The sequence below is a fragment of the Podarcis muralis genome, chromosome 11 (genome assembly GCF_964188315.1).
Source record: "Podarcis muralis chromosome 11, rPodMur119.hap1.1, whole genome shotgun sequence".
NCBI lineage: Eukaryota > Metazoa > Chordata > Lepidosauria > Squamata > Lacertidae > Podarcis > Podarcis muralis.
Genome location: NC_135665.1, coordinates 44,422,514 through 44,447,234, shown reverse-complemented (window position 1 = coordinate 44,447,234; position 24,721 = coordinate 44,422,514). Strand labels below are relative to the sequence as shown.

Here is a 24,721-nt window from a genome sequence, read left to right as displayed (position 1 = left end):
CCTTCCAGCAGATCCACATCACAGGGATCTGTGACTCTTCAGATAAGACGGCTCAGAATTATGTTCGCTTGGACTAGGATTCATGTGGACCAGGATTCATGTTGCCTCAGAGGGGCACACTGCCTTATCATGGTCCCATTCTGACAGCAAATGAATTGTTGGCACCCCTAATTTGACAGTACAGTGGTACCTCGGGTTAAGTACTTAATTCGTTCCGGAGGTCCGTTCTTAACCTGAAACTGTTCTTAACCTGAAGCACCACTTTAGCTAATGGGGCCTCCCGCTGCTGCTACGCCACCGCCACACGATTTCTGTTCTCATCCTGAAGCAAAGTTCTCAACCTGAAGCACTATTTCTGGGTTAGCGGAGTCTGTAAACTGAAGTGTATGTAACCTGAAGCATATGTAACCCGAGGTACCACTGTACAGCAATAAATAAGACAGCAGAACAGGTGCAAGGAGTAACTGGAGCCTCAATAATACATACATGTGTCCTCGCCCCGGGATCAATGGAAGACATGGCTATAATATGTGCCACCTCCAGTAGCATGGATGTAATGTAATGCACATAATATATGGCAAAGCCTACCAAGATTTCAGTATGTGCTACAAATTACAAAAAGACAAAGGAACTTGACGTTAGATTTTATTTGCAGAGAAATAAAACCTTATTGCATTTCTACATTACAGTTTCACTTTTCATAAATTATTTTGCAACATACATTTTCCTTGTGTAAAATATACGTTCTGTATAAAAGCCAATTCATCACATAACAGCTTTGTGATTTTGGCAGGTATTTGGAAATCAAACGCTATTCTCAAATCCCAGTGTTACAAAAAGCAGCAGGGGGCAAGGAACAATTTATCTTGCAATTCATGGGGAAATGTCTACCTGGACCAGAGGATGGGGTGGGTTTCCTCCTCTGAGGACAAATAGAGAAGCTTGCCTTCACATAGCGAGGCCCAAGCCCATACATCCTGTTTCCCATTACCAAAGAAACTTTCACAACCCTTGCCTTCCCTGAAATCAGAATGCCAGCGCGGATAGAAACTAACAGGGAGTATGTGTTGGGGACAGATCTGGGCAAAGCACGAATCCCAAGGATCCCAAGTCTTCCAGTCCTGTGACTCCTCCCCCAAAAACAATTCAGGAAGGAAACTACGCCAGCAGCGAAGCTCGTATGGTGGAATTCAGTAAATCCAATCAAAACGTAAGAGGACAGAGGAGCTCAAGAGTCAAGAGTCTACTTTCACTTCCACACTGCCAGTGCAAAACCAGAAAAGTACTAGATGTGGGAGGGGATTAATCAGTCTTAATTTCTCCCTCCTGCACTTTTATGGCTGCAGTATTACAAGTTTAAAAAAATAAAATCCAGCCAGAATGCAACATTTTCCCATTTCATTCATTTCATTTGTTTTCCTTTTTCCACTTGCAATCAGTGGAGCCTAAATGTGTTCGACCTTTGTGGCATTGTACCAACAGCACATAGCAGACTGGTAAGATTTCTCAATGCAACAGCAGTTCCGGTGTATGGCAAGCTGTGTCTTGCAACAATGCAGGCTGCTTTTCTTTTAAAACAAGAAAACGATAGCAGCTCAGTGCCATGCGTGGGTCTAGACACGTACATCTTGGGATGAGAATAGTTACTTTTTGAAATGAGAAATGTCGGGTGGTGTTGTGGGTTAAACCACAAAGCCTAGGACTTGCCGATCAGAAGGTCAGCGGTTCGAATCCCCGTGATGGGGTGAGCTCCCGTTGCTCGGTCCCAGCTCCTGCCAATCTAGCAGTTCGAAAGCACGTCAAAGTGCAAGTAGATAAATAGGTACTGCTATGGCGGGAAGGTAAACGGCGTTTCCGTGCGCTGCTCTGGTTTGCCAGAAGTGGCTTAGTCATGCTGGCCACATGACCCGGAAGCTGTATGCTGGCTCCCTCGGCCAATAAAGCGAGATGAGCGCCGCAACCCCAGAGTCAGCCACGACTGCACCTAATGGTCAGGGGTCCCTTTACCTTACCTTAACCAACTGACTGTCCCAAAGCTACTTTGTCTTTTTACATATTCTGATGTATTATTAAGTGCTCTCTCTCTCTCTCTCTCTCACACACACACACACACACACACACAAACACACACACACATAAAGTCACCTCTCATTTCTGCACCTTTTGAAACCAGCACGCATTTAGTCAATATCTAACGCAGAGGGAAAGGTTGGACCCTTTGGTAGCTAAATCACACTGTTGCAAGCTTTAAGTTATGATTTCTAGAAGAAATACTCTCCTTAACATTTCAAATAAAGCTTACCTGAATTTTTCCTTACAAATGATAACTGAAAGCTTGCAGCAATGCAATTTCAACCAAACAAGAATGAAATAATGCACTGACTGTGCAGCAAAGTCTTCTGTGGTATTTTAAGCATGAATGGCATCAGGCCCTCACAACTAGGGGTGGGGGAGAAATTTGATCCAGTTTGCCTTTACAGGCAAACCTAATTCGCACTTTCCAAAACAATATGTGAACTAAAACTCAGCCATCCTTTGAAATTCACATTTCTCTAATTTTTTTCAGTGCAGTTCACCTGTCAAGTAATGATTTGGGGGGGGGGTGCATGCACCAGGGTGCATAGAAGAGCATGTTTTTGTGAAAATAACAAACGGAAATGCATTATACTGAGGGAAATTGCTTAATAAAACGAAGCATATTGGGAGAAATTCACACTAAAGGGCTGGTGAATTTTCATGAAGACTAAAAATAAAATTCACAAGAAAATTCACAAACTGTTCAGGAAATGTGGGAAACTGAAGATCGGAAAATGAAAAACTGAAATTTTCGGAGTGGCCCACAGTGCATAACCCAACAGCTGAACACAGACCACCAGGTATATCTTGTTGGCAACTTAGGACAAGAGAAACTGGACGTCAAGTCCCTGGCAGACCGTAGTATGTGACGGGTGGCTCACACTTGACTCTACAGACTTGTGGTAAGTGTTGCTGCGTTTTACAGTGTATTTCTGTTTCAACTTCATATAGTAGTCCGAAGAACACATAATGTGATACAACAAAACAGCTTCATTTCTGCTGTTCTGATACAGAGCTCTTATTGAACCTGTTTCAAGCTAAATCAGTTCTTATTTTGTGCAACGCGAGACAGAATTTTGGCCCAGGCTTGGCAATATACAAGAGGATATATTGCTCTAGACTAAGGCATAAACATAAAGATAATGCTGCAGACTGGCCGATGGCCATGCAGATTTGCTATACGGATGAGAGGTGAAGCATGTATTTTTTAACTACGTTCAGCATTTGTAACGAAAAACATACAAAGCAGTGAAGGCTCATGACAGCACATGCCCTATGCCATCCATTTCATCTGCTCAAGAGAACTGTGGCTTCCTTGCTCACAGACCTAAACAAATACCTTTCAAAATCACCATGACACTGTTTTGTCTTCCAATTGTGCCTTCCAATTGTGCAAAGGTCAGAAGGATGTGGTAGAGATTAGCACCAGGCCCATTATTTTGGTGGGGGAGGAGAATATCCACATCTTTTTGAAGAAAGTCGGCTCGGTATATGAGAGAGGGTGCAAAACTGCTGATATCAAGTTTGATTTTTTAAAAATTGTTGCATAGAAGCATTTGCACACATTCCCCAGCTGATTGCAAAAGTAACAAAATGGACACTTTTCTGAAAATAGAGACCCTCGAGTCAAAAATTGGATATTTTACCTATGAAACCCTAAGTCTACAAATGTGCATAGAAGGATACAAAGTATTATGTGATTGATAAGATATTTATGGTTTGGCTGTCACACCAAACCATAGCTTGGCAATACTTGAAAAAGCCCTGTGTTTGCACACGCCCTTCTTCCCCGTGTGCTCCACTTGATTCGTAACTTCCTAGTTTGGGGCAAACCATAACTTGCCATTACAGCCAAACCAGCAAACTATGGCAGGTACAAACCCTGCAAGTCACGTTAGATATCAAGGCTCCATCTTCGTTCCAACATCTGTTGACAAGGCAAAAGCTTGGCCAATCTGGAAGCTTCACAGTGCTTATTAGAATGTTGCACCAATTCCCTGCTGTGACTTAGGGTAGCTCTGAGACCCCAAAATACACCCTCCTTGCTGTTCACCATTTAGGCCCTAACCTCAGCCTCTAAACTACCTTTGCCTTTAGGACACTTCTGTCCCTGGTTATTTCTATACTATGTAAGACAGGGATGTGGGCCCTCTGCTTAAGTCTTGGGAGGTAGCAAGAGGGAAAGTGACTGTGAGAAGGGGGGGCAGAAACCAAAAGAAAAGGTGGCAGAGAGAGAGAAAAGGAGAGGTTCACTCATTTCAGGTCTGACTCTGCCCACTTCTGGCTCAAGCCCAAACTACCCCTAGCACGTGGTGGTTAACACTTGAGAGAATGCAGTACCCAACAGAATAAAGGCTCCTCACCCTGAGGCAAGAGCTCTTGCATGCACTAACTCTGGAAATACCAGCTGCTCCAAGCAGAATAGCACTGAGGCATGTTGGGAAGTAGGCATATCATCTTAGATATTCCCCCAATACTGCCAAGCCACCCAAAGTGGGATGAAGTGGCCCCTGTGCCTCTTTCTGGGTTGTTGTTTTTTGCTTGTACACTGACCAACAAGATTGGGCCTTAAGTATCTAGTTCAGGGGTGAGTTACCTTTTTAAAAAAAGCTACCTTCCCTTCAGGGCCACATGCCAGTGGTGGCTGGAAGCCAGGAATGGACGTGGGTGGAACAAGGCATGCTAATTCTACTTCTGTACTGTAGGGCTGGATCTAGACACATCAAAGAAGCAATTCGGTTAAACGCGTTGTAAACTTCATACAGGGAAATCCCGTTGGCAAAAGACGAGACTCCACAGTGCCATATGGCGTCACAGTGTTGTTAACACATATAAAGAGCTTTATCTTTACGAACGTAGCTGAGTCCTATGTTTGTTTCTACACATCCCTCTCTGCCCTTCATCCGGACAACTTTTCAGAGTTCAAGGACCCATTCTAGCCAGGCAAACAGACTCAGGGAGGAGGGTGGTTGGGGAGAGTCCCAGAAGCCAGGTAAAGTTGCCTGGATAGCCACATTCAGCCCCAGGGTCTGAGGTTCTCCAACCCCGATCTAGCTGAAAGCCCACTAAGATATTCACTTGACCTGCCAGGGCTTCTAATGAGGCAACAACCAGGGAATGCATATTTTAACCTAAAATAAATACACACCATCAAAAGCAACCCAGTGTCAAAATGGCAGAAGCCCACATGTCCCTCAGTTGAGGCAATGGCACACTAGACCCAATACTGGTTGCGCTTCAAAGTTGGGTTGGTTTTCCGACAGTGCTGGATCATTTCCGGGTCAAGTCTAGACCAGCTGCTTTGCAGAAGACTTTCTTTGGCTGGAGCTGGGGCAACTGGCACAGGATGAAGATGCTCCTGTCTGACCGCCATGAACGGGAAGGTGGTTGTTTTGCCTGCGCCTTCTAGCAGGGGTGTCATTGTGACCACGGGGACAGTCAAACGCCTTTCCTGGCAAAAGCCTGGGCTGCCAAGAGCTGCTGGCGGCTGACCTGCAACGAGAGGCTTGGTCTTTTTGGGATTGTGACACATTAGGAAGATGCAAACGGCCACCGCACTCGCAATGAACAGAACTGCCACAGCGGCGAGCGGTACAATGATGAGCAGTCGGTTGCTGCTATGAGGGGGCTGGACCCAGGTGCTTCTGGAGCTTGTTTTGACGGTGGTCTCAGCCCAGGCAGATCTGCCTCTTGCAACCTCCTCATTAAACCATGCCTCTTTATCGTTTTGATGCCCCTGGTGATTTTGGTTATGCCACGGAGTGTGGCTTGGTCCTTCTGTATGCCCGTCACCCTCTGGAAAAATCACAGGTTCGGTTTCTGTAACGGTGTAAGTCTTTAAAATGTTTGCACTAGTAGTGAAGAGAGGCACTTCCGGTGTAAACATCTGAATCAGCAAGGGATCATGCGGCACTATGGCATAGTGAAACTGGCCCATGGCAGGCTGCACTTTGTCTGCTCTGAGTACAAATGTGAAGGAATCATTTAATAAATCAACCCCTGTCATATTGGCATCTGCCTCGAGGAATATAGCACCCTTGTCGATGTCGCTCTGTGTGAAGAATGCAGCTTCACTTTTAGAATTGCTTAATGACCTCCTTAGCACTTTCCCATAAGCTGGAGGCACCATCACTTCAAACTTGGGGTTGCTGTTTGTCAAGTTTGCCAGCTGCGAAGCATCCAGGTCGCTGGCTTTTAGCTGGTAAGCCGCCCTGTTTGGAATGTTCAAGCCAAGTGCCGTTCGCACAAGAGGCAGGATCGTGATGTTCATAGCTTGTCCCGTTAGATTACTGTCCAACGTGAACACCGTGAATCCCAGCCTATCTCCAGTTGCGGTGAGGTCCGTCATACAATACACTAGTCTACTTGCATATAAATCGTCTTGGTAAAACTTGGTGACGCGCTCATTGCCGATCAATAAATGCCCATATCTGGGGGGTTCTGTTACTTCAAAACTGATCTCAGCGTTTCTCCCATTTGTGGTCGCCGAAAGGTGTACATTCGTAATAGCGGCACTGCTCTGCCCTTGTGAAAGCACCACCTCTGTTAAGTTGACCAAGGTGACGGCCATGGGTGTCACCTCAAGGTTAAAAAGCTTGTATAGAGGACGGTGTTTTCCATCTGTCACGCTAAAGTAGAAGACCCCAGAGGAAGAAGTTCCATCTTGCACAAACCAGACTTTGCTACCATCGACATCAGCTTGCGTAAAATCCTTGATGGATTCGTTGAGATGCGTCTGCAATGCTAGGTAGCCGTTTGGGGGATTGCTTATGATAGTGTATTTGATCTCTTCCGGGGTGTTATCCAAGTCTTCCACTTTCAGGTTTTCTGGTCCTAAAACTGTTGTATCTCCTTGTAAAACATTCAAATGTAGCTGCTTTGTCTTTAGCTCTGGAGTGTGGTCGTTCACGGGCACAACAGTGATATTAAATGTCTCTTCTAAAACACCAGAATCGGGTTTCACGGCAGACTTGCCTTTCTGGTTTAGCCACACAGCAAAAATAAATTGGTCCATGAGTGATTCAGAGTCATCATGTATATAGGTGATTCCAAATTTGTTAAGGATGTATTGGGAGAAATTGGGTTTCTCCCTAGTAATGTTTCTTTCTCCCACCACAATTCTGCCATGCAGGGGCAATGAAATAACTTGATACCATACTTCATATGCAGAACGTTGCATCTCGGGTAATTTAAAGAGCAAATTTGAACCATCTAGGTTAGTTTTGTCAATTAAAACCTTGCCTCCTTCATGGACAACAGCACCTATTGTTTTTTCAAAGAAAGAAAAAGTAGTTTTAATTCACAGTAGCAAGAAATCATGATTTAGAGGGCTATGATATATTATAATATTTTAATGAGTAGGGAAACACAAACGTCTCTCTGAAGTTCTTTCTATCTGAGGCAGGATCTGTAATTTCCAAAACAGAAACTAGACAAAAGGCTTAAAAAAGGAGATGTGGGGGCAGCAGGGGGAGAACGAGTTTAGGAAATGTTGGGAAAGAAGTAGCCGTTTACTTAGTTTGCCATTGGAATGGAAGGAAACAAATCATACTTTTAACAATTTGCGCAGAGGAGTTGCTCTAACTAGCCAAAATAAATAGGAGACCCAGTAAGATAAGTGTTCGAATTTGATCAGCAAAACTTGAGCTCTAGTCCCTGCACATACATGAAATGACCTTGAGCCACTCATTCCTCTTACTTCACTGAGTAGTTGTGAAGACAAAAAGAACCTAAGACCATAAAAACCAGGCCAAAAGCCCATCTTGTCTAGCCTCCAGTTCTCACAGTGCCCAACCACACACCTGTGGAAAGCCCGCAACCAGATATATAGACATTGGCAGTAGAGCAAGTCATTGTTTCTCATCTTCCATGAGTTTGTCTAATCCTCATTTAAAGCCATCTAGGCTGGTGGCTAAATCTTATGCAAGCAAATTCCATAGTTTAACTAAAAAAAAAAAAGGACCCTGAGTGGTTAAGTCTAGTCAAAGGCGACTGTGGGGTTGTGGCACTCATCTCGCTTTCAGGCTGAGGGAGCCGGCGTTTGTCCACAGACAGCTTTCCGGGTCATGTGGCCAGCAGGAATAAAGCACTACTGGTGCATGGAGGACCATAATAGAAGCCAGAGCACACGGAAACGCCGTTTACCTTCCCGCCGGAGTGGTACTTATTTATCTACTTGCACTTCCTGCTTTCGAACTGCTAGGGTGGCAGGAGCTGGGACAGAGCAACGGAAGCTCACCCTGTTGCGGGGATTCAAACCACCAACCTTCTGATCGGCAAGCCCAAGAGGCTCAGTGGATTAGACCACAGTGCCACCCGCGTCCTATAGTTTAACTGTGCACTGTGCGAAGAAGTACTTTATTCACTGTCAAACTTTCAGCTTCCTTAGATGGCCCCAGGTTCTAGTTTTATAAGAGAGAAAGGGGTAACTTCATGTGGGCTGTCGTGAGTTCCTCAATCGTACAAATGTGATTGAAAACAATATACTGGCTTTACCTGTATTTGCAAGTAGCTGAGTGGTCCGATCATGTCCTTTAATTTCGTAAGAAATATTAATGAGGAACACCTGAGGATCCAGAGCTGCTGGCGGGGAGGAGACTGTAAAGGTAAAAGAATCCTGTGCATTCCAATAAACTGCCTCCTTACTTGCATGCTCATAGATGAGCATCCCTTCATCTACCTGTCCAGAGGAGAGAGGGAAAACAAATTACTGGAACATGCAAGTAAGACAGCAGAACTGGTCCAAAACAAGTTTCCAGCTAATTCTTTGGCCTACAGAAAAGAATTACTTCACATGTGGAATTGGGCCAAACCTCAGAGTTAAAACCTATAATCCCGTGAAAGTGCTGTGGGAACTCCATGACCGCAAAACCTTAATTCTATGTGTAATACAAAAGGTTTACCCTCAAGCCGGCTAACAAATCCACTGGTTCACGGCAATGAGTGCTCAGAGGGAGACCCCGGTGCTTTCGCAAGCGAAAGGAAGAATGCCTTCGAATCCAGAACCCCTCACCTGAGAACACTGTTAGGGAAGGTGAAAACCCATAAGGGAGTGCATTTTTAATTTTTACATTGTGGTTTTATTGGGTGTCTTCATGCGGTACAATATAAACTGCAACAGCAAGAAGAACAGGCAGGCACATTAGCACACAAGCGAGCTTCCTTCCTCTCAGTGGCACCACTAGGGTCAGACTAGTGACAGTCCCTGAACAGCCTTCCCCCCCCCCCCCCAACATTTCACAGAGCAGGCAATAAAGAAGTCTGAGTGATGCTGCAGACAGTCATGCCTGACATCTTTAATTCTGCAAAGCTGGTGCACTAACCATCTCTACCTAAAGCACTGAAAACAATATTAGAAAAAGTGATCTGTTTGTCGAAACACGCCAGGAGGGGGCACACGCAGCCCCCAGAATGAGACAAACCTCTCCAGGCGTCTTCCCTATGAAGCGCTGCTCAGGATGTCCATAAATCTTCAGTCCCTGCACGCTTCCAGCAACACATATGAGAAGACTATGTGCACACTCACTCAGCGGAGTTTAGCAGATTATTATTAATAATAATAATTTATTATTTGTACCCCGCCCATCTGGCTGGGTTTCCCCAGCCACTCTGGGCGGCTTCCACAGAAACCAAAAATACAGTAAAATCACATATTAAAAACTTCCCTGAACAGGGCTGCCTTAAGATGTCTTCTGAATGCCAGGTAGTTTATCGCTTTGACATCTGATGGGAGGGCGTTCCACAGGGCGGGCGCCACTACCGAGAAGGCCCTCTGCCTGGTTCCCTGTAGCTTTGCTTCTCACAATGAGGGAACCTCCAGAAGGCCCTCGGCGCTGGATCTCAGCGTCCGGGCAGAATGATGACGCTCCTTCAGGTATACTGGGACGAGGCCGTTTAGGGCTTTAAAGGTCAACACCATCACTTTGAATTGTGCTCGGAAACATACTGGGAGCTAATGTAGGTCTTTCAAGACCGGTGTTATGTGGTCTCGGCAGCCGCTCCCAGTCACCAGTCTAGCTGCTGCATTCTGGATTAGTTGTAGTTTCCGGGTCACCTTCAAAGGTAGCCCCACGTAGAGCGCATTGCAGTAGTCCAAGCGGGAGATAACTAGAGCATGCACCACCAGAAACGAAGTGGGGCGTAGGTGTGTGCATTCTAAGTATTTATTAAGCAATTTATACAGCATAAAGCAATCATGGCGTCTCTCCTCTTTCTTCTCCAAGAGAGAGAGAGAAAGAAAGTACGACAGTACAATAGAGCGGAAGAGATAAGACTAGCTTCCGTTCTCACACTTTCCAAGCCTAGAAAGTAAACACAGACATGTGATGTAACAATCACACATCCAGCAACGGAGGAGTGAAACGCTAACACTGTTCACTCCCCACACGGCAGGTAAGGAGCGGTGGAAGAATATGCCCCTTTTTCTTTGTTCTGTTTTGGAGGCAAGAAGGAAAAGCCGACCCATTCTCCCCCCTTCCTCTTACCATCCAGGTAGCAGGAAGGTAACAAGCAGGTTGTTTTCCCTTTATCCCCTGCCCACTGCAAAACAAAAGGAACAAACCTATAGCCAATGTGTTACCTTCCCGCTATTTGGAAAGCAGGGAGGAAGGAGCAACTAGGGCAGCATGAGGGGGCTGGGGGGAAAGGAAGTGATGCTGGCGCCCCAAACCACCTCACAACCTCGCAGCACCATTGCTTCTGCTGCCTGCAACATGACTATGGAAATATGGAAAACTGTCTTAATTAAAACTGAAGTCAAAAATCAGAATTTAGAGTCAGTAATATTGTGTTTTAGAATATTTTAAACACATCACATTTGTTGACTTGGTTTGGCTGTATATATAATAAAGTGAGACAGGCTCAAGCCTTGTCCCTGTGTACTATCCTTGCATTGCCTCTTCCCTGCTTTATTCTAAATGGGATTTGACCTAACTAACCATAGTTTCTCATTATGTCCGAACCAGGAAACTATGGTCAATCAGATGAGAAAGGTACATCCCAGCCAGGCCATTGCTGCGATTGTAGAGTTGGAAGGGACCTCAAGGTTCATCTACTAGTCCAACCTCCTCTGATGTAAGAATCTTTTGCCCAATGTGGGGTTCGGATCTACACCCCTTTACAGCAATCTTGTAACCGTATTGTTAGGGCGAAACCATTTAGCTGATTAATTCATTAAAATATTTTGATTAATTCTGATCTAAGGAACCTTCAGACAATCAGCAGAATTTTATTTGTTTTAAAACTAACACAAGCACTTATGAAAACTCCAGGTGGCAAGTGCTGACTTAAAATACCCATTCCCTCCTGTGTAAGACGACAGTGTGGGGAAAGCCTCTTTCTTCTAAGATAGTGCCTGTTGCATCGTATTAAAGGTAAAGGGACCCCTGACCATTAGGTCCAGTCGTGACTGACTCTGGGGTTGCGGTGCTCATCTCGCTTTATTGGCCGAGGGAGCCGGCGTACAGCTTCCAGGTCATGTGGCCAGCATGACTAAGCCGCTTCTGGCAAACCAGAACCAGAGCAACGCACGGAAACGCCGTTTACCTTCCCGCTGGAGCGGTACCTATTTATCTACTTGCACTTTGACGTGCTTTCGAACTGCTAGGTTGGCAGGAGCAGGGACCGAGCAACGGGAGCTCACCCCGTCGCGGGGATTCGAACCGCTGACCTTCTGATCGGCAAGTCCTAGGCTCTGTGGTTTAACCCACAGCGCCACCTGTGACCCTCTGTTACATCGTATTACCAAGAAACAAAGTCTGTTTACTTTCTTTAGAGAAACTTTTCTCATATGCACATTTTAGCCCAGGAGAGAGTAACTTGCCCAAAGTCACTTGGGATGCAATCATACTTTTAAATTAGCAGGTAGTAAAGCCCTCTTAAAAAAAAAAGTGTATTACTTCTGAATAAATTTGTTTGAAACTGTTCTGCTAATCAGTTAACAGCAGAGGCAATATTTGAACTAGAAACTTCCTGTAGTTCAGCCTCTTAGTAACTATACACTGCACTCCCTCAAATTTATAAGGTTTCCCCAGAACAAATGCAAACTTGGTTTCTATAACGTTGAGGATATATCTATATTGCCATAATCTTCCACTCCCTTTTCTTACATAGGTTTAGTAAATGTTGACCCTTCAAATTAAACTTAGCATACTATATAACAGTGGTTCCCAAATGCCCCCAACCCCAAAACCATTCATAAATTGTTGTGGGTCTTGGTGGAACACTTAGTAATTCTTCTGCCTGCTGTAGCAACTGTGTGATATTTAATTGTATTTGTACAGGCAAGCCACACAGACCATCTGAATTCCATGGATCACACTTTGGGAATCCCTGCTGTATAATATTGTCCCTAACAAGCTTCTGATTGATCAAATGAAAGGGGTAGGAATTTTTTCTGTGAAAATCTTGTCTATTTCCCCTCGAATAAGTGTGTAAACATAACGGACAGCAGAGATGTATTTGTAACAAAGCCATATTGCCGACACCCATAGTAAAACGGACTCTTACCATGGATTGCGTAAAACTTGTAATATCCTGTGTGCTATTACCAGAGACACTGATGAGTCTTCCAAGTTTCGGGGATTTTGCAACAGTAAATAGTATAGTTCTGTTTTCCGACTCAGCTACTTCATTGGTGACAGCTTTTAGATGGTGAGATGTAATGGGTTTCCTAGAACCTGAATAATTATAAGCAGTATATCAGTATTGCACTGAGCACTATATTTGATGCTTCCTTTTCAGCATATTAATTGTTTAACGTGCAATTGTAATTGGCTGGCTCAAGACATTTTGCCGCCCAAGGACAAGGCAGTGGTCCCTCCCAATTTCACATGCAAAAGCCAGCTGGACTCCCAGTCTGACGTAGTATGGTCTAGGAAGAACTGTTCAACTTCTAGGGTGGTAGTCAACTAAATTTTACTCAGAGTAAACCCACTGCAATTAATGAGCATGAATAAGTTCATTAATTTCAGTGGGTGTCTTCTCAGTAAAACTTAACTGAATACCACCCATAATTTCTGCATGTTTGAATCAGCCCATTGTTACTGTTCAGAACAGGTTCTCTCTTCATTTGTAGAAGCTCACTGCAGCAAAGTTTAAGGGGAAATTGATCAGCAGGAGAACTACTAAGTAACTTGTTTTATTTCTACCGAGAATTATAAAGCATTAAACCAAAATCTAGAAATGCAATATTGGGATGGAGAAATCAAGGTAATTAAAATAAAACTAACTGATGCATTGCTCCAGCAAAATATTGTCTGCAATCCACAATGATATATTTCACCAATAATAACGTCCATGCTCATGTGGTTAAGAAGTGAATGTTTTTTGTTGCTACGTCGTGCACTCAACAGATGGCTATAATGTAATGGGTCAAAGAGGCCAAGCAGGAACTCACCCAAACTTACAGAAAGGACAGTACAAATAAAGAAAGCTTTTTAAAAATAATAATAATAATCTTTTAAACTAATTCAGGCTTTCACAAGTATAAGAAATGAACTGCAAATCATTTCACTGTCTTGAAATTGGCAGTATCACAGAATCATATATTTTAGAATCATAGATGTAAGTACATGATTTTAGTGTCTTGAAACAGGCAGTGCTTTGGGATGTTGTTCAGTTAACTTTGTTTTACTAGTGAGCTCAGCCATAATAGCCACTGGAAGACCTTGGACTGGTAACCTTCTCTCAACTTAACCAAGACCACACCATAGGGTTATCATGAAGATAAAAGGAAGGGATACTACATAGGCCAGCCTCAACTACTTAGAAAAAGGACAGGATAAAAAAGGATAAAAAACCCAACCTTCTTGGGTTATGTTGTACTGCAGGGTACAATCTTGTTCCCTACATCTGAAGCCACTGGGTGTGGTCATTAGGAGTTCTGGAGCAAAGTGTCATGAGCATACTCATGACACACAACTTCTCCATAACATCTGAGTTAGGAGAGGCTATGCGTGATCTAGAGACTGTTGCTTGAGTGCAATCATGGACTGGATGAGGGCTGATAATCTGAGCTTGAACTCTGGATGGAGACACTTTGGGTGGGGTGGCTCTTGTGTCCGAGAGACTGGCGCATTGCTTGTTCTGGATGGGACTCCACTCACTCCGAAAGAACAGGTTTGGAGTCTAAGGGTGCTCCTAGATCAATCTTTATCACTGGAGGCTCAGGTAGCCCCAGTGGCTAGCTGTGCCATAGAATCAATTACTGCAATGTACTCTACTATGTGGAACTACCACTGGGTCTGCTCTAGAGCCTCCAGCTGCTGCAAAATGCTATATGCTACCAGTCAGGTTCAATGTTCTTGCATTAATCTACAAGGCCCTTTACAATTTGGGTCCAGGACATCTCAAGGACTGCCTGAGCCCTGATATTCTTGCCCAATCACTGAGATTTTCAGGAGGTCACTGTTACCGGTTCCCTGTGGCTAAGATCCATGGCTCATATTCACGAGGAAGCGTGTGCCCAGTAATGTGGGCTCAATTTTATGGAACTGTTCTCATTTGGGATAGCGTTTAAAAATGTGGAGTTACCACCAAAAAGGCCCTATCTTTGACTGTTCTGGAGGTAGAAGCAACATGGACTGAAGACTGAATACCAACAAGCAGACACAGCTCCAGATATGACTTTCAGGATTGATATCCAGATGAATTTATAAAGTAGACTTTAAAAGTGAACCTGAATTAAGATAGAAGCACAGCACATTTTTTTGTTTCAATATTTGAGAGATTTTCATTTGTTTAATAACAATTGAGCAAAAACAGGGGGGGAAGGAAGACTGCAAGAAAGCCTAAGACAGCTTTTGTCAATTTCTGGACTACAACAACCAAGAGTGGGCAGGCAGGAGGTGATGATGGGAGTTGTAGTCCAAAACATCTAGAAGGCAGAGCCTGGCCTAAAAAATGCAGGACAACTGAGAGGTGAATCAAAGTAGCCAAAGCTGTGTTTAATTTATATGAGCACTTTTCTAATTCAAAAAGTGCTCAAGAGAAAATCTCGGCAGTTATTGCAGCCCTAGCAGAGCAGAGCTGAATGTATGGAGAGATGCATTACTTTTCTCACATGGGAAAAGTGGAATAGTGGAACGGCTCCTTCAAAACTGCACCAGGAATAGTTTGCTTATAATTATCTTTGGATTACCATAAAAACCCCTATAAAAACGAATGCCTGGAGCTATCTGGGAAGACCAAAAGCAACTGCGGGGACAGGGGTTTCGATTTTAAAAGCCTTACCCATGCAGCTTAATACGATCACATTTATTCAGACTGAAACCCAAGTCTCATGCTTTGCTTCTTTTGTTAAATCAGCTCATTATGAGCAGCTCTGCATTTTATTTTCATGGTTTGTAGTTTTTACTGTCCAGCACCCAGAGAACATTAAGTTATTGTGAACTGTGCAAATGTTGTAAATAAAATAGATAAATAAAAAATATGCTGAAGCAAAGTAAAACCCAAATGTTGCAAGCATACTGAATTACGCAAATTAAGTAAATTTGTGTGTGTGTGTGAGAGAGAGAGAATTTCATATATTCCTCTGCTTCCAAGATTTAGGATTCATAATGGGGAAGAATGCAAATATAGTAGCAGACAACTTCTTTTGCATATAGAATGTCTCATGTTAGCAGCATCCACCTATAGGGTCTGACAATATATAGTCTCTGAGAGAGTTCATACTTGACTTGAGTGAATGTGCATATATTACCAGATATTAATTACTGTTGACCTAAAATCAGCCTTCCCCAGCTTGGTGCCTCCAGATGGCTTGAACTACAACTCCCATTATATCTGACCATTGCCTAAGCCAGCTGGGGCTGATGAGGGTTGGGAGTCCAATTTCTGGAGGACACTAGGTTGGGAAAGGCAGGGATGGGAAACCTGCGATACTCCAAAGGTTCTTGGGTTCCAGCTCCCAGCAGCTCCAGCCAACATGGTCAATGGTGAGGGATTATGGGAGTTGTAGTCCATCAACATCTGGAGGACCACAGGCCCTCAACCCCCAGCTTAGGGGCGGGCTACAGCTCAGTGAAGCACATGCTTTGCATATAAAGGGCCCCAGGTCCAATCCCTGACATTTCCAAGTGCAGATGGTAAACACTCCTATCTGAAACTCTTGTGAGCTACTGCCAATCAGAGCAAGCAATACTGAACAGTTTGGACCAATGGGCTGGTTTGATGCAAAGCAGCTTCCTGCTTTATAACATGGTGTGGGAGCTCCATGTTTGCAACACCCAAAACCTTTTTTCCTTTCTCATAAAGTAAGAGCTAAACACTGAATATTGGGTTAGACATTCCATAACCCCCGAGTTTATTCTTATTTCCTGGATATTTAAAAATGAAAATATAAAGTCTCACCTGGAAAGACAGCCAGTCCATTGTTATTTTCTAAGCGAATAACCAGAGTTCGAGCTGTGATGCTAAAAATTTGTCGAGGTGCAAAGTTCAGACCGTCTGTCACTTGGAAATTGAAGCCTCCAGACATGGCCCCTGAGGGAAGATGGATAGACTCTTATAGCAACAAAAATTATCCAGAAACTTCTGACAGTAAAACTAAGTAACTAAGAAAAAATATATAAATCTGGAATGGCTATGATGGGCTTCTATGTACAGACAATCTTTGTACCTCCACGTGGACCTTGGATACAATGGAATCATTTTTATTCTTTTTTTATAATCTGAACTTCAGTATTTTCAGTCAGCAGATTCGTTCACATATCATGGTAAGCCATAATTGATGGTTTGCCACAATTGCTCCTCTCTGGTATGTTTGTTCCTCCCTGCTAGCATACCGATGAAACAAACCACGATCCCCAGCTAATCGTTATCTGAACCATGAATTGTGGTTTGTTTTACCGTCAACAAACCATGATAAGTAGCTAAGGTTTGTTCTTGACTTGCTGGTTGTCATTTGTTGCAAGCAAACCAAACCAAAATGCCTTGTTTGGTCATAATGATAAGCCAGGGAACGCAGTTTGTTTCCTCCACATATTATTGGAGGGAGACATACAGTCCAGGAAATGTATTTTTTGTGTTTATTAACTATGGCTTACCATGACGTGTGGACTGGGTCCCTATGTTCTGGTGTCCATATCGAAGTGAAAGATCTGAGTGGGTGATGGACTCTACTTACTACTCAATGGAGTAAACAAGACAAATTATTGTGGCATTATCTACAGAAGGTGGGATTAGTTCGTAATGCATCAGAAGCATTCAGAATTCGAAAGAGATCCAATGGAAAAGGGAGAGACAATGGCTCAGTTTGCACGTAATGCTAAGCCAAACTATGGCTTAGCACATATGCACAAGAATGTGGGCTTCTGAAGAGATCATGGCAACTTTGCGCATCCTGATGGACTGCAGAAAGAGAAGCCATGCTTGCCTTCGTCTGTCATCCAAACCCAGGCTTGTAGTTGGTCTCTTCCAGTCAAACTGCAAGCTGGAAACCAAAAACAAGCCTTGCCTATCAATCTTGTTTTGTCTGGAGGAGACAAACCATGAGCTTGAGTTCAGACAACAAGCTAAGCCAACCTGTGGCTTAGCTCACAGCTTCACAGCAGTACCAGAACTGGAAGCAGAGCAAAGTAGCAGGGATGTCCTCTCCCAAACCTTTCATGCTCACACGGTCACACTATGCTATGGTTTGGCTTAGCACTTATATGCAAACTGGGGTTGGTGGTGGAGGTCTGGTTTGCACAACTCGGGTGGTAGCAAGTCACGACTACACTTTTCATTCAGCACCCTTATTCTTCTGGAATTGTTAGACTTCCAAAAGTAAAAGAAAAATTCAGCAATCTTTGTAAGATGATTGAGAAGTGTCATATAGTATACCATTGCTCCTCCCATATCCGACTTTCATATCAATGGAATATGGACAGAATAAATTCCATGGGGGTTTTACTTGTCTTAAAATTTAGCTTCCTGATTTCTGAGTTGTTAGTATGCATTTCCATCTGACATCAATGCTGGCTTGGGCTGATGGGAGCTGTAGTTTGAAACATCTGGAGGGCACCAGATTTGCCAAGGCTATCCTATATTATGTTGGGTTATACTGGCATCCTTAAATGAACTAAAATGTAAGAAATATATCCCAAAAAATAAATCAAAACACTCAACAATGAACATGACATACCATTATGGACAAACACTAACTGTCCTTCCTCAATATGAGCTTGGGTAAAATTAAGGGTACTTTTGTTTGGAGAAGACTTGAGTGCCAAGTGACCATTGCTTGGAGGAGAAATAGAGTACAAGAGTTCTGCGGGAGAAGAATCTTTATCTTCTGCACAGAGGTCATTCACAGTTATTTCAGTGACTGATCCCACCCAGACCTTTAAAAAAAACCACACACACACACACAAGAGAAAAACAGGAAATAATTACACAAATTGATTCCGGTTACCCCAAGTGGTTAAATGTATAGCTTTGCAACTAAAGCAGGTTGGCAAGACCTAGGAAGGTCCATCATTAAAATCCTTTCAAACTACAAAGACTTAAATAAGATATTGAACCAGTAGGAGAAGGAATTGTGTATAGCCTGAGAGCAGCTGAATGCTTACAAAGATCGTCTGCGTGACTCACTCTGTCTCGATACCTGTCTCAATAGCAGCAGTGTTCCATTGAAGTCTAGAACTGCAGGCCAATCTATGACTGAAACAAACAGGGAAATAGCTGGGCTAAGGCTGATGCTCTGCACCTCACAGTCTGGGTCAAAAGAAAGGCGCCAGGAGAAAATGGCTTGGAAGAATGCCAGAAGCAATAATACCTTGGATATCCGCTTGCAATGTGCACATGGCCGCAAGATAGTAAAAGGGGAAAGGGGGAAAGAAACATACACACATGCTGATGTGGCAATAAATCCGTTAGTCTTTAAGGTGCCACAACATTTTGCTGTTCTTGATGCAACAGATTAAAAGAAGTTACCCCTCTGGGCCAGGGCTGGCCTGCTATTCTGCAAGCTCTCTTGACCCATCCCCAAACCCCTCTTTAGCCAATCCGCTAAGCCTTGTCATAAATGCATACTCATCAGACATGACTAATTTCTGGTTTTTTCGGAGGCTGCTCTGTTCTCCAGTTTGCGGCATTTCCCCCCCTGCCACACAATGAAGCTGGCTCCATCTAGCAGCAGCTGTGTGACAATTATGGAAAAGTGTCTGCAACATCAAAGAGCAAATAACAAAGCTGGCTTAAAAGAAAGGCCACCTCATTACTGTTTGACAAGTCAGCTCGTAATGGCTCTTTGGAGATGTTACTTTTGATTGACTGGGGGGGGGAATGGGGGCAGCAGATTTTAATTAACTTTTAAAACTGCCTATATGTATGTCATTCGTGAAGAGGTGTTCCTTTCTGTGTGAGAAAGATGGGAGAATGCTTCTTCTAAGTTGACGTCTTCTGTGTACACCATCTAACAACAAAGTATGGTTTTCTTCTTTATAACTATTATTTTTCTAACACAAACATTTACGCAGATTTAATAAATCAAATCACCTTAGAAGACCAATTCCCCCTTTTCTCATGCACAGGAAACAACTCCCTCATTCAACATCTAAACATCTTTATACGTACTCACAGTAAAAATTACATTAAAAGATAAAATACAATCTGCTGCCCTATTACAGTGGTACCTCTAAATACGAAAGGGATCCGTTCCAGAGCCCCGTTAGCATCTAGAAGCAAACGTAACTAGCGATGGCACGTCTGTGCGCGTCGCTTTTCACCACTTCTGCACATGGCGTCATTTTGAGCGTCTGCGCATGCGCAAGTGGCGAAACCCGGAAGTAATGCGCTCCGTTACTTCTGGGTTGCTGCGGAGCGCAACTCAAATGCGCTTAACCCGAAGCGCATTCAACCCGAGGTATGACTGTATAATCAGGGCCATATTTTTAGTTCATTAAAAATGTGAGGGGAACTCCCTTTCTTATAAGACTACTCTGAACCCACTTAGCATTTCTTAAATGCCTCAAAGAGCTAAATATCTCCCAAACTAGACCTTGGCTTCCCTATTCAGTAGGTCTGCTTTCTGGCTCAGTAACAGGCTTGCTATGGTCCTCAGTACTGCTTGCAACACAGATTTCCAGCTCTTCACCACCTCCCCGACCCCCAGTCTCTTCCACGTCACTGGTATTACAGTCACGGAAACTTGCTTCATGTTAGGGGGTCTTGCTCACACCTAATTCTGGACCTCCAAGATAATCTCCTGGGACAGTATCAAAGTCTCCACTTCTGCACAATCCCCTCAAATTGTTTTGAATCAATTACTCTGATCAATTAACTAAATATTGTTGCTGTGGTTATAAATATATAAGGATAAACCCAGAAGAGACACCTGTGGATTGACTGTCCCATCAGTATGTTGTTATCACAAACTGTTTTGGAAATTCCCGTCTCTGGTGGCGGGGGCCTGGGATGGAAACAGGGACTGCGATTTGAGAAATGCAAATGACTGCTCTCACAGTTACTTGTATCCTGGCCACAACATTTCAGAACAAATCCATGCATTGCAGAAGAAAATGAATGAAGCTAACGACTGAGAAAAGACCACTTCGCGCGCGAGTCGGAGGCTGGACGCGAAAGCCCCGTGGCGCAATGAAAGTGAGGGCCGGCGCCCGCCGGCCGAGGTGGGATCCCGCCGCCGCCGAGCGGAGGGCGCACCACCGGCCCGTCTCGCCCGCGCCGTCGGGGAGGTGGAGCGTGAGCGCGCGTGCTAGGACCCGAAAGATGGTGAACTATGCCTGGGCAGGGCGAAGCCAGAGGAAACTCTGGTGGAGGTCCGTAGCGGTCCTGACGTGCAAATCGGTCGTCCGACCCGGGTATAGGGGCGAAAGACTAATCGAACCATCTAGTAGCTGGTTCCCTCCGAAGTTTCCCTCAGGATAGCTGGCGCTCGAAAAAGACTTCCGGGATAGCGCGAACGGGTAATGGCGGATTCCCTCCGAGCTCCGGAGGGAATCGGCTCCGTTGAGGACGGGTCTTGCCGTGCCGGCGACACGGGGACCCTCAAAAACCGCAGGCGCGGAGGCCTGCGGACTTGGTGACTCGGTGGGCACCCTAAGCGCCCTCCCCGACCCGCGAAGAGCCTTTTTAAAGGCTGCGGAGTGGACTGGGGAGCGGCGTGGTGCTGAGAGTCCATCGCTACCTCGGCGGAGCGAAGCCGCGAGCCATGACCGAAGAGCGCTATCTTTCTTCCTGAAATTGGACTGGAAAATGTAACCCGTGAGTAGAAGGAAATTTCGGCACTAAAAGATTTTATCCTGGAATTTAAGTAAGATCGGGGGGACGTGTTAAAAAGGAAGTCCACACTCCCCCCCCCCACTAAAGGATTTAAAGCAAAGAGAGGACCACTAGGTCGGAAATGACTCTGGTGTTTAAACAGATAACTTTCATAAATTGGATTTAAGAAGTATTTGTGCTGGAGAGGAAGAGAGAGGAATTTCAGAGGTCTTTCTTTTTTGGCTGACCCCCCCCCCCCTAGACCCGGGAAGCGCCCTGTGTGTGAGCCCGAGAAAAAGAATAAGGAGTTTGACAGCTGTCAAAAGAGCTGTCAAACGGGAGACTAAAGATTGGAACTGTGTTAATAATATCTTTTTGGATTGAAAGTGCTACACTAAAAGTGAACTGATTGGAAACAAGGTGACTGTGAATAACAAAGTAACGGATTGTTGGAAAAGAACTGATGGAAACCCCCCTGGAGGGAACTAAAGACATTGCAATGGCTGCAGAAGGAAAAGTATGGGCAGAGATAGAAAGAATGTTTTGTCTTGTGGGAATTCTACAAGAGCACAGTACTATTATGAGTGAACAATTGATGACCTTCAATCTTGAACTAAACAACTCTGTTGATGACACAAAGTGGATGGAAAAAAACTCTGCAGCTGCAGAAGAAAAGATAATTTTGGAACTGGGGGAAAAAGAAGAAGAAAGAGGAGAGGAAACGCAAGTGGAAAAAACCAACCAAGAGACTGCAACCTTTGGAAACAAAGGAAATAAAGAAGATGACCAGTGGATTACAAATCTGCAGAAGGAGAGAAAGATAAAGGAAGAAGCCCCTGGAATAACTCGAATATTGGATTATAAAAAAACAGACAAGTATGATTGGGACTTCTTCTTCAGGTTGGACTATGGGAGACTGATTGATCCTGGCCAGAAACTGCTCTTGGCTGATTTGGAAAGAGGGAAATACGAGGGGCTGGTGGCAGAACCCCCTCGAGAAGAGAAGGCCAACAAAATGGACTACCAACAAAACTGGTGGAGAGAGACTAACTGGGGCTTAAGGGCCTCGGATGTGAGAAATCCGGGCTAAAACGGTTTCTTTTCTTTGAGGACATTGGTTTGGGAAGGGACGGAAACCGGGGAAGGGGGGAGGGGAGAGTAAAATAGTGAAAATCTGAGATTTAGAATGGGAATATAATGATTTTTGGTTTAACATATTAAGGAGGGAATTTGTGGGAGAGAATTTAGGCCGACTCTAGAGAAAGTATTTAATGTATAAAGCTGGATAAGTAAAATTGGGCCAAGAAAAAGAGATAAACTTTAAGAAAAGATAAGAATAACATTTAAGAGATGGGAGAAAATAATTTGCTGAGATAATTAATGAAATGGGAATGTGGGAAGGGGGGTGTGGGGAAGTCAAGGAAAGAAGGGAATGAAAGTAAGTTTATGAAATTATACGTGTTTTGTTGTGTCTTTTTATGTTTGTATGTCTATAAAAATGTGAAAACCCAATAAAAATTTTATAAAAAAAAAAAAAAGAAAATGAATGAAGCTAACGACTGAGAAAAGACACCCAATAGCACCATTCACAAGAAATGCTCCTGGGCTGAATCAATGGGTGAGTGGGGGTTATATCATGCAAGCTGGCTTGTCCCACTCGACATTCACATTAGATGTACAGATATTGGGTGAGAGGTAATCTGGGCAGAACTAATCAATGTGGGTCTGCTCACATGTTGACACAGGGTACCACTGTTTCATGAAAAGGCTAATGTCTCTCTCTTTCGTCTTTCATCATTTGTACATACTCATAATTTCACATTTTATTGTAGCCCCTTCCTTGTCACAAAGGAATGCGTCAGATGTTAAGCTGCTGTTGGGCAATAAGGTTTCATGTAATATTTAAAAGAACCACAGCGATCTTTGACAAAATTCATTCTCATGTTGAATTCAATAGAAACACCGCCACCACATCAAACGATACCTGATGATGCCTCTGCTAAGGGAAAACAGATACTTTAATTGTGAAATGGGATCACCAGAATGTGTGTTTAGAGTAAGACAATAAAGTAGCCCCCGCCTCAAAAAGGAAAAGAAAAAAGAATGCAGGTTATTGTGCAGAAATGTCTAGTTGCAACCCTTCTCTACGGAAAGCAAATAGGAACCCCTTGCCATAAGAAATGAGCCAGTATTGCAAAATTAAAATTAACTCTCCAGCTTCCTGCCTTTCTGTGCCCAGGGAAAATTTCAAAATTTCAAAATGATTAAATGATTTTAATATTGATTTTTTCTATTGTTGTAACGTAACTCTGGGACCACAGTGGGTGTTTACCATCTCCCCAAATCCTGGAAAGGTGTTACTACAATATTACAGTGGTTACCAACCAAACATAACTGGTTAAAAAATGCCAGCTGTCACTAAATCCAATGTGGGCAGGAAACCCTTAGAAATGGATGTAGCCATCATACAAGGAGACATTTGCTTTAACATGATCCTATTTTTGGCATATATATATATGCCCCTTTATAACCAGGCTTTTTTGACCCTTTCACTTCACACCCCACCCCCAAACTCCTCCCTCCATCTCTACTGATTTGATTTCATCAGTGTTATTGTTGTATTCTGTTACATAGGTCATAGCCAACTATGTCTTACTCAGAGGAGACCCATGGAAATTAAGAGGTGCATTAATTTCAACAGGTCTGTTCTGAGTAAATCAATCGGACATGTTTTTTATAATTGAGTCCTGATTTCAAGAAGTTTAAAGTGGGGCTGGCGAATCTGTGGCCCTCCAGAGATTGCGGGGCTGTAATTGTTCAAGCCTTCTGGGAGTGGGGGAGCCCAACGACTTGTGGACTGCCGCAGATTCCCAATCTTTACATTACTACCTTCCTCATGGCCCAGCCCATAAACTTCAGGGCATTCCAAAAAAGGATAGTTATCTGTTTCCCTAGTTTTGTCTCAACACATTCTACAAATATAATACCAGATTCTTTTCTCTCCTTTTTTTTACTTGAGTGGATCTGAGGGAGTATAAATTATGCCACTGTACAAGGAATTGTTAGAGTTCATGAATATCCAAAGCTCAAAGTGTATCACAATCATTTAATTCCGTCTATTTATTCTTTAAACTCTAAACACTACTTCTAAAAAAGTCACCTGCTTTGAACTGAATCTGCTTCCATGGGGATGTTTCTAGATTGGGGTGGGGGTGTTTATGCCTCACTGCTGTACAATTAAATTAAATACTAAAATGGTACGAACCATTGTCAGGGCACCTTCTCACATTACAATTCTTTGATTCTGTTTTTTGATGACTGGGGAAGCTTCCACAAAAATGAAAACATGGCCCCCTTGTGGTTATACAGATATACTACTGTACTACTGATGAACTTCTGTACCTATGCTTGAAATGATGGCCACCTTAGATCCTAACTAAGTGAA

At 43.7% G+C, this 24,721-nt stretch overlaps 1 protein-coding gene across 1 annotated transcript in view; it reads right to left on the bottom strand.

The window, feature by feature from the left end:
- Positions 1-632: 632 nt before the first annotated feature.
- LOC114606142 (chondroitin sulfate proteoglycan 4-like) overlaps positions 633-24,721 on the bottom strand; it is a 38,220-nt gene continuing 14,131 nt past the window's right edge. The window contains 5 exon segments of the mRNA XM_028747977.2: positions 633-7,338; positions 8,572-8,755; positions 12,583-12,752; positions 16,426-16,557; positions 18,200-18,398. Coding sequence (XP_028603810.2) covers positions 5,291-7,338; positions 8,572-8,755; positions 12,583-12,752; positions 16,426-16,557; positions 18,200-18,398 — 2,733 coding nt within the window. The 3' untranslated portion in view covers positions 633-5,290.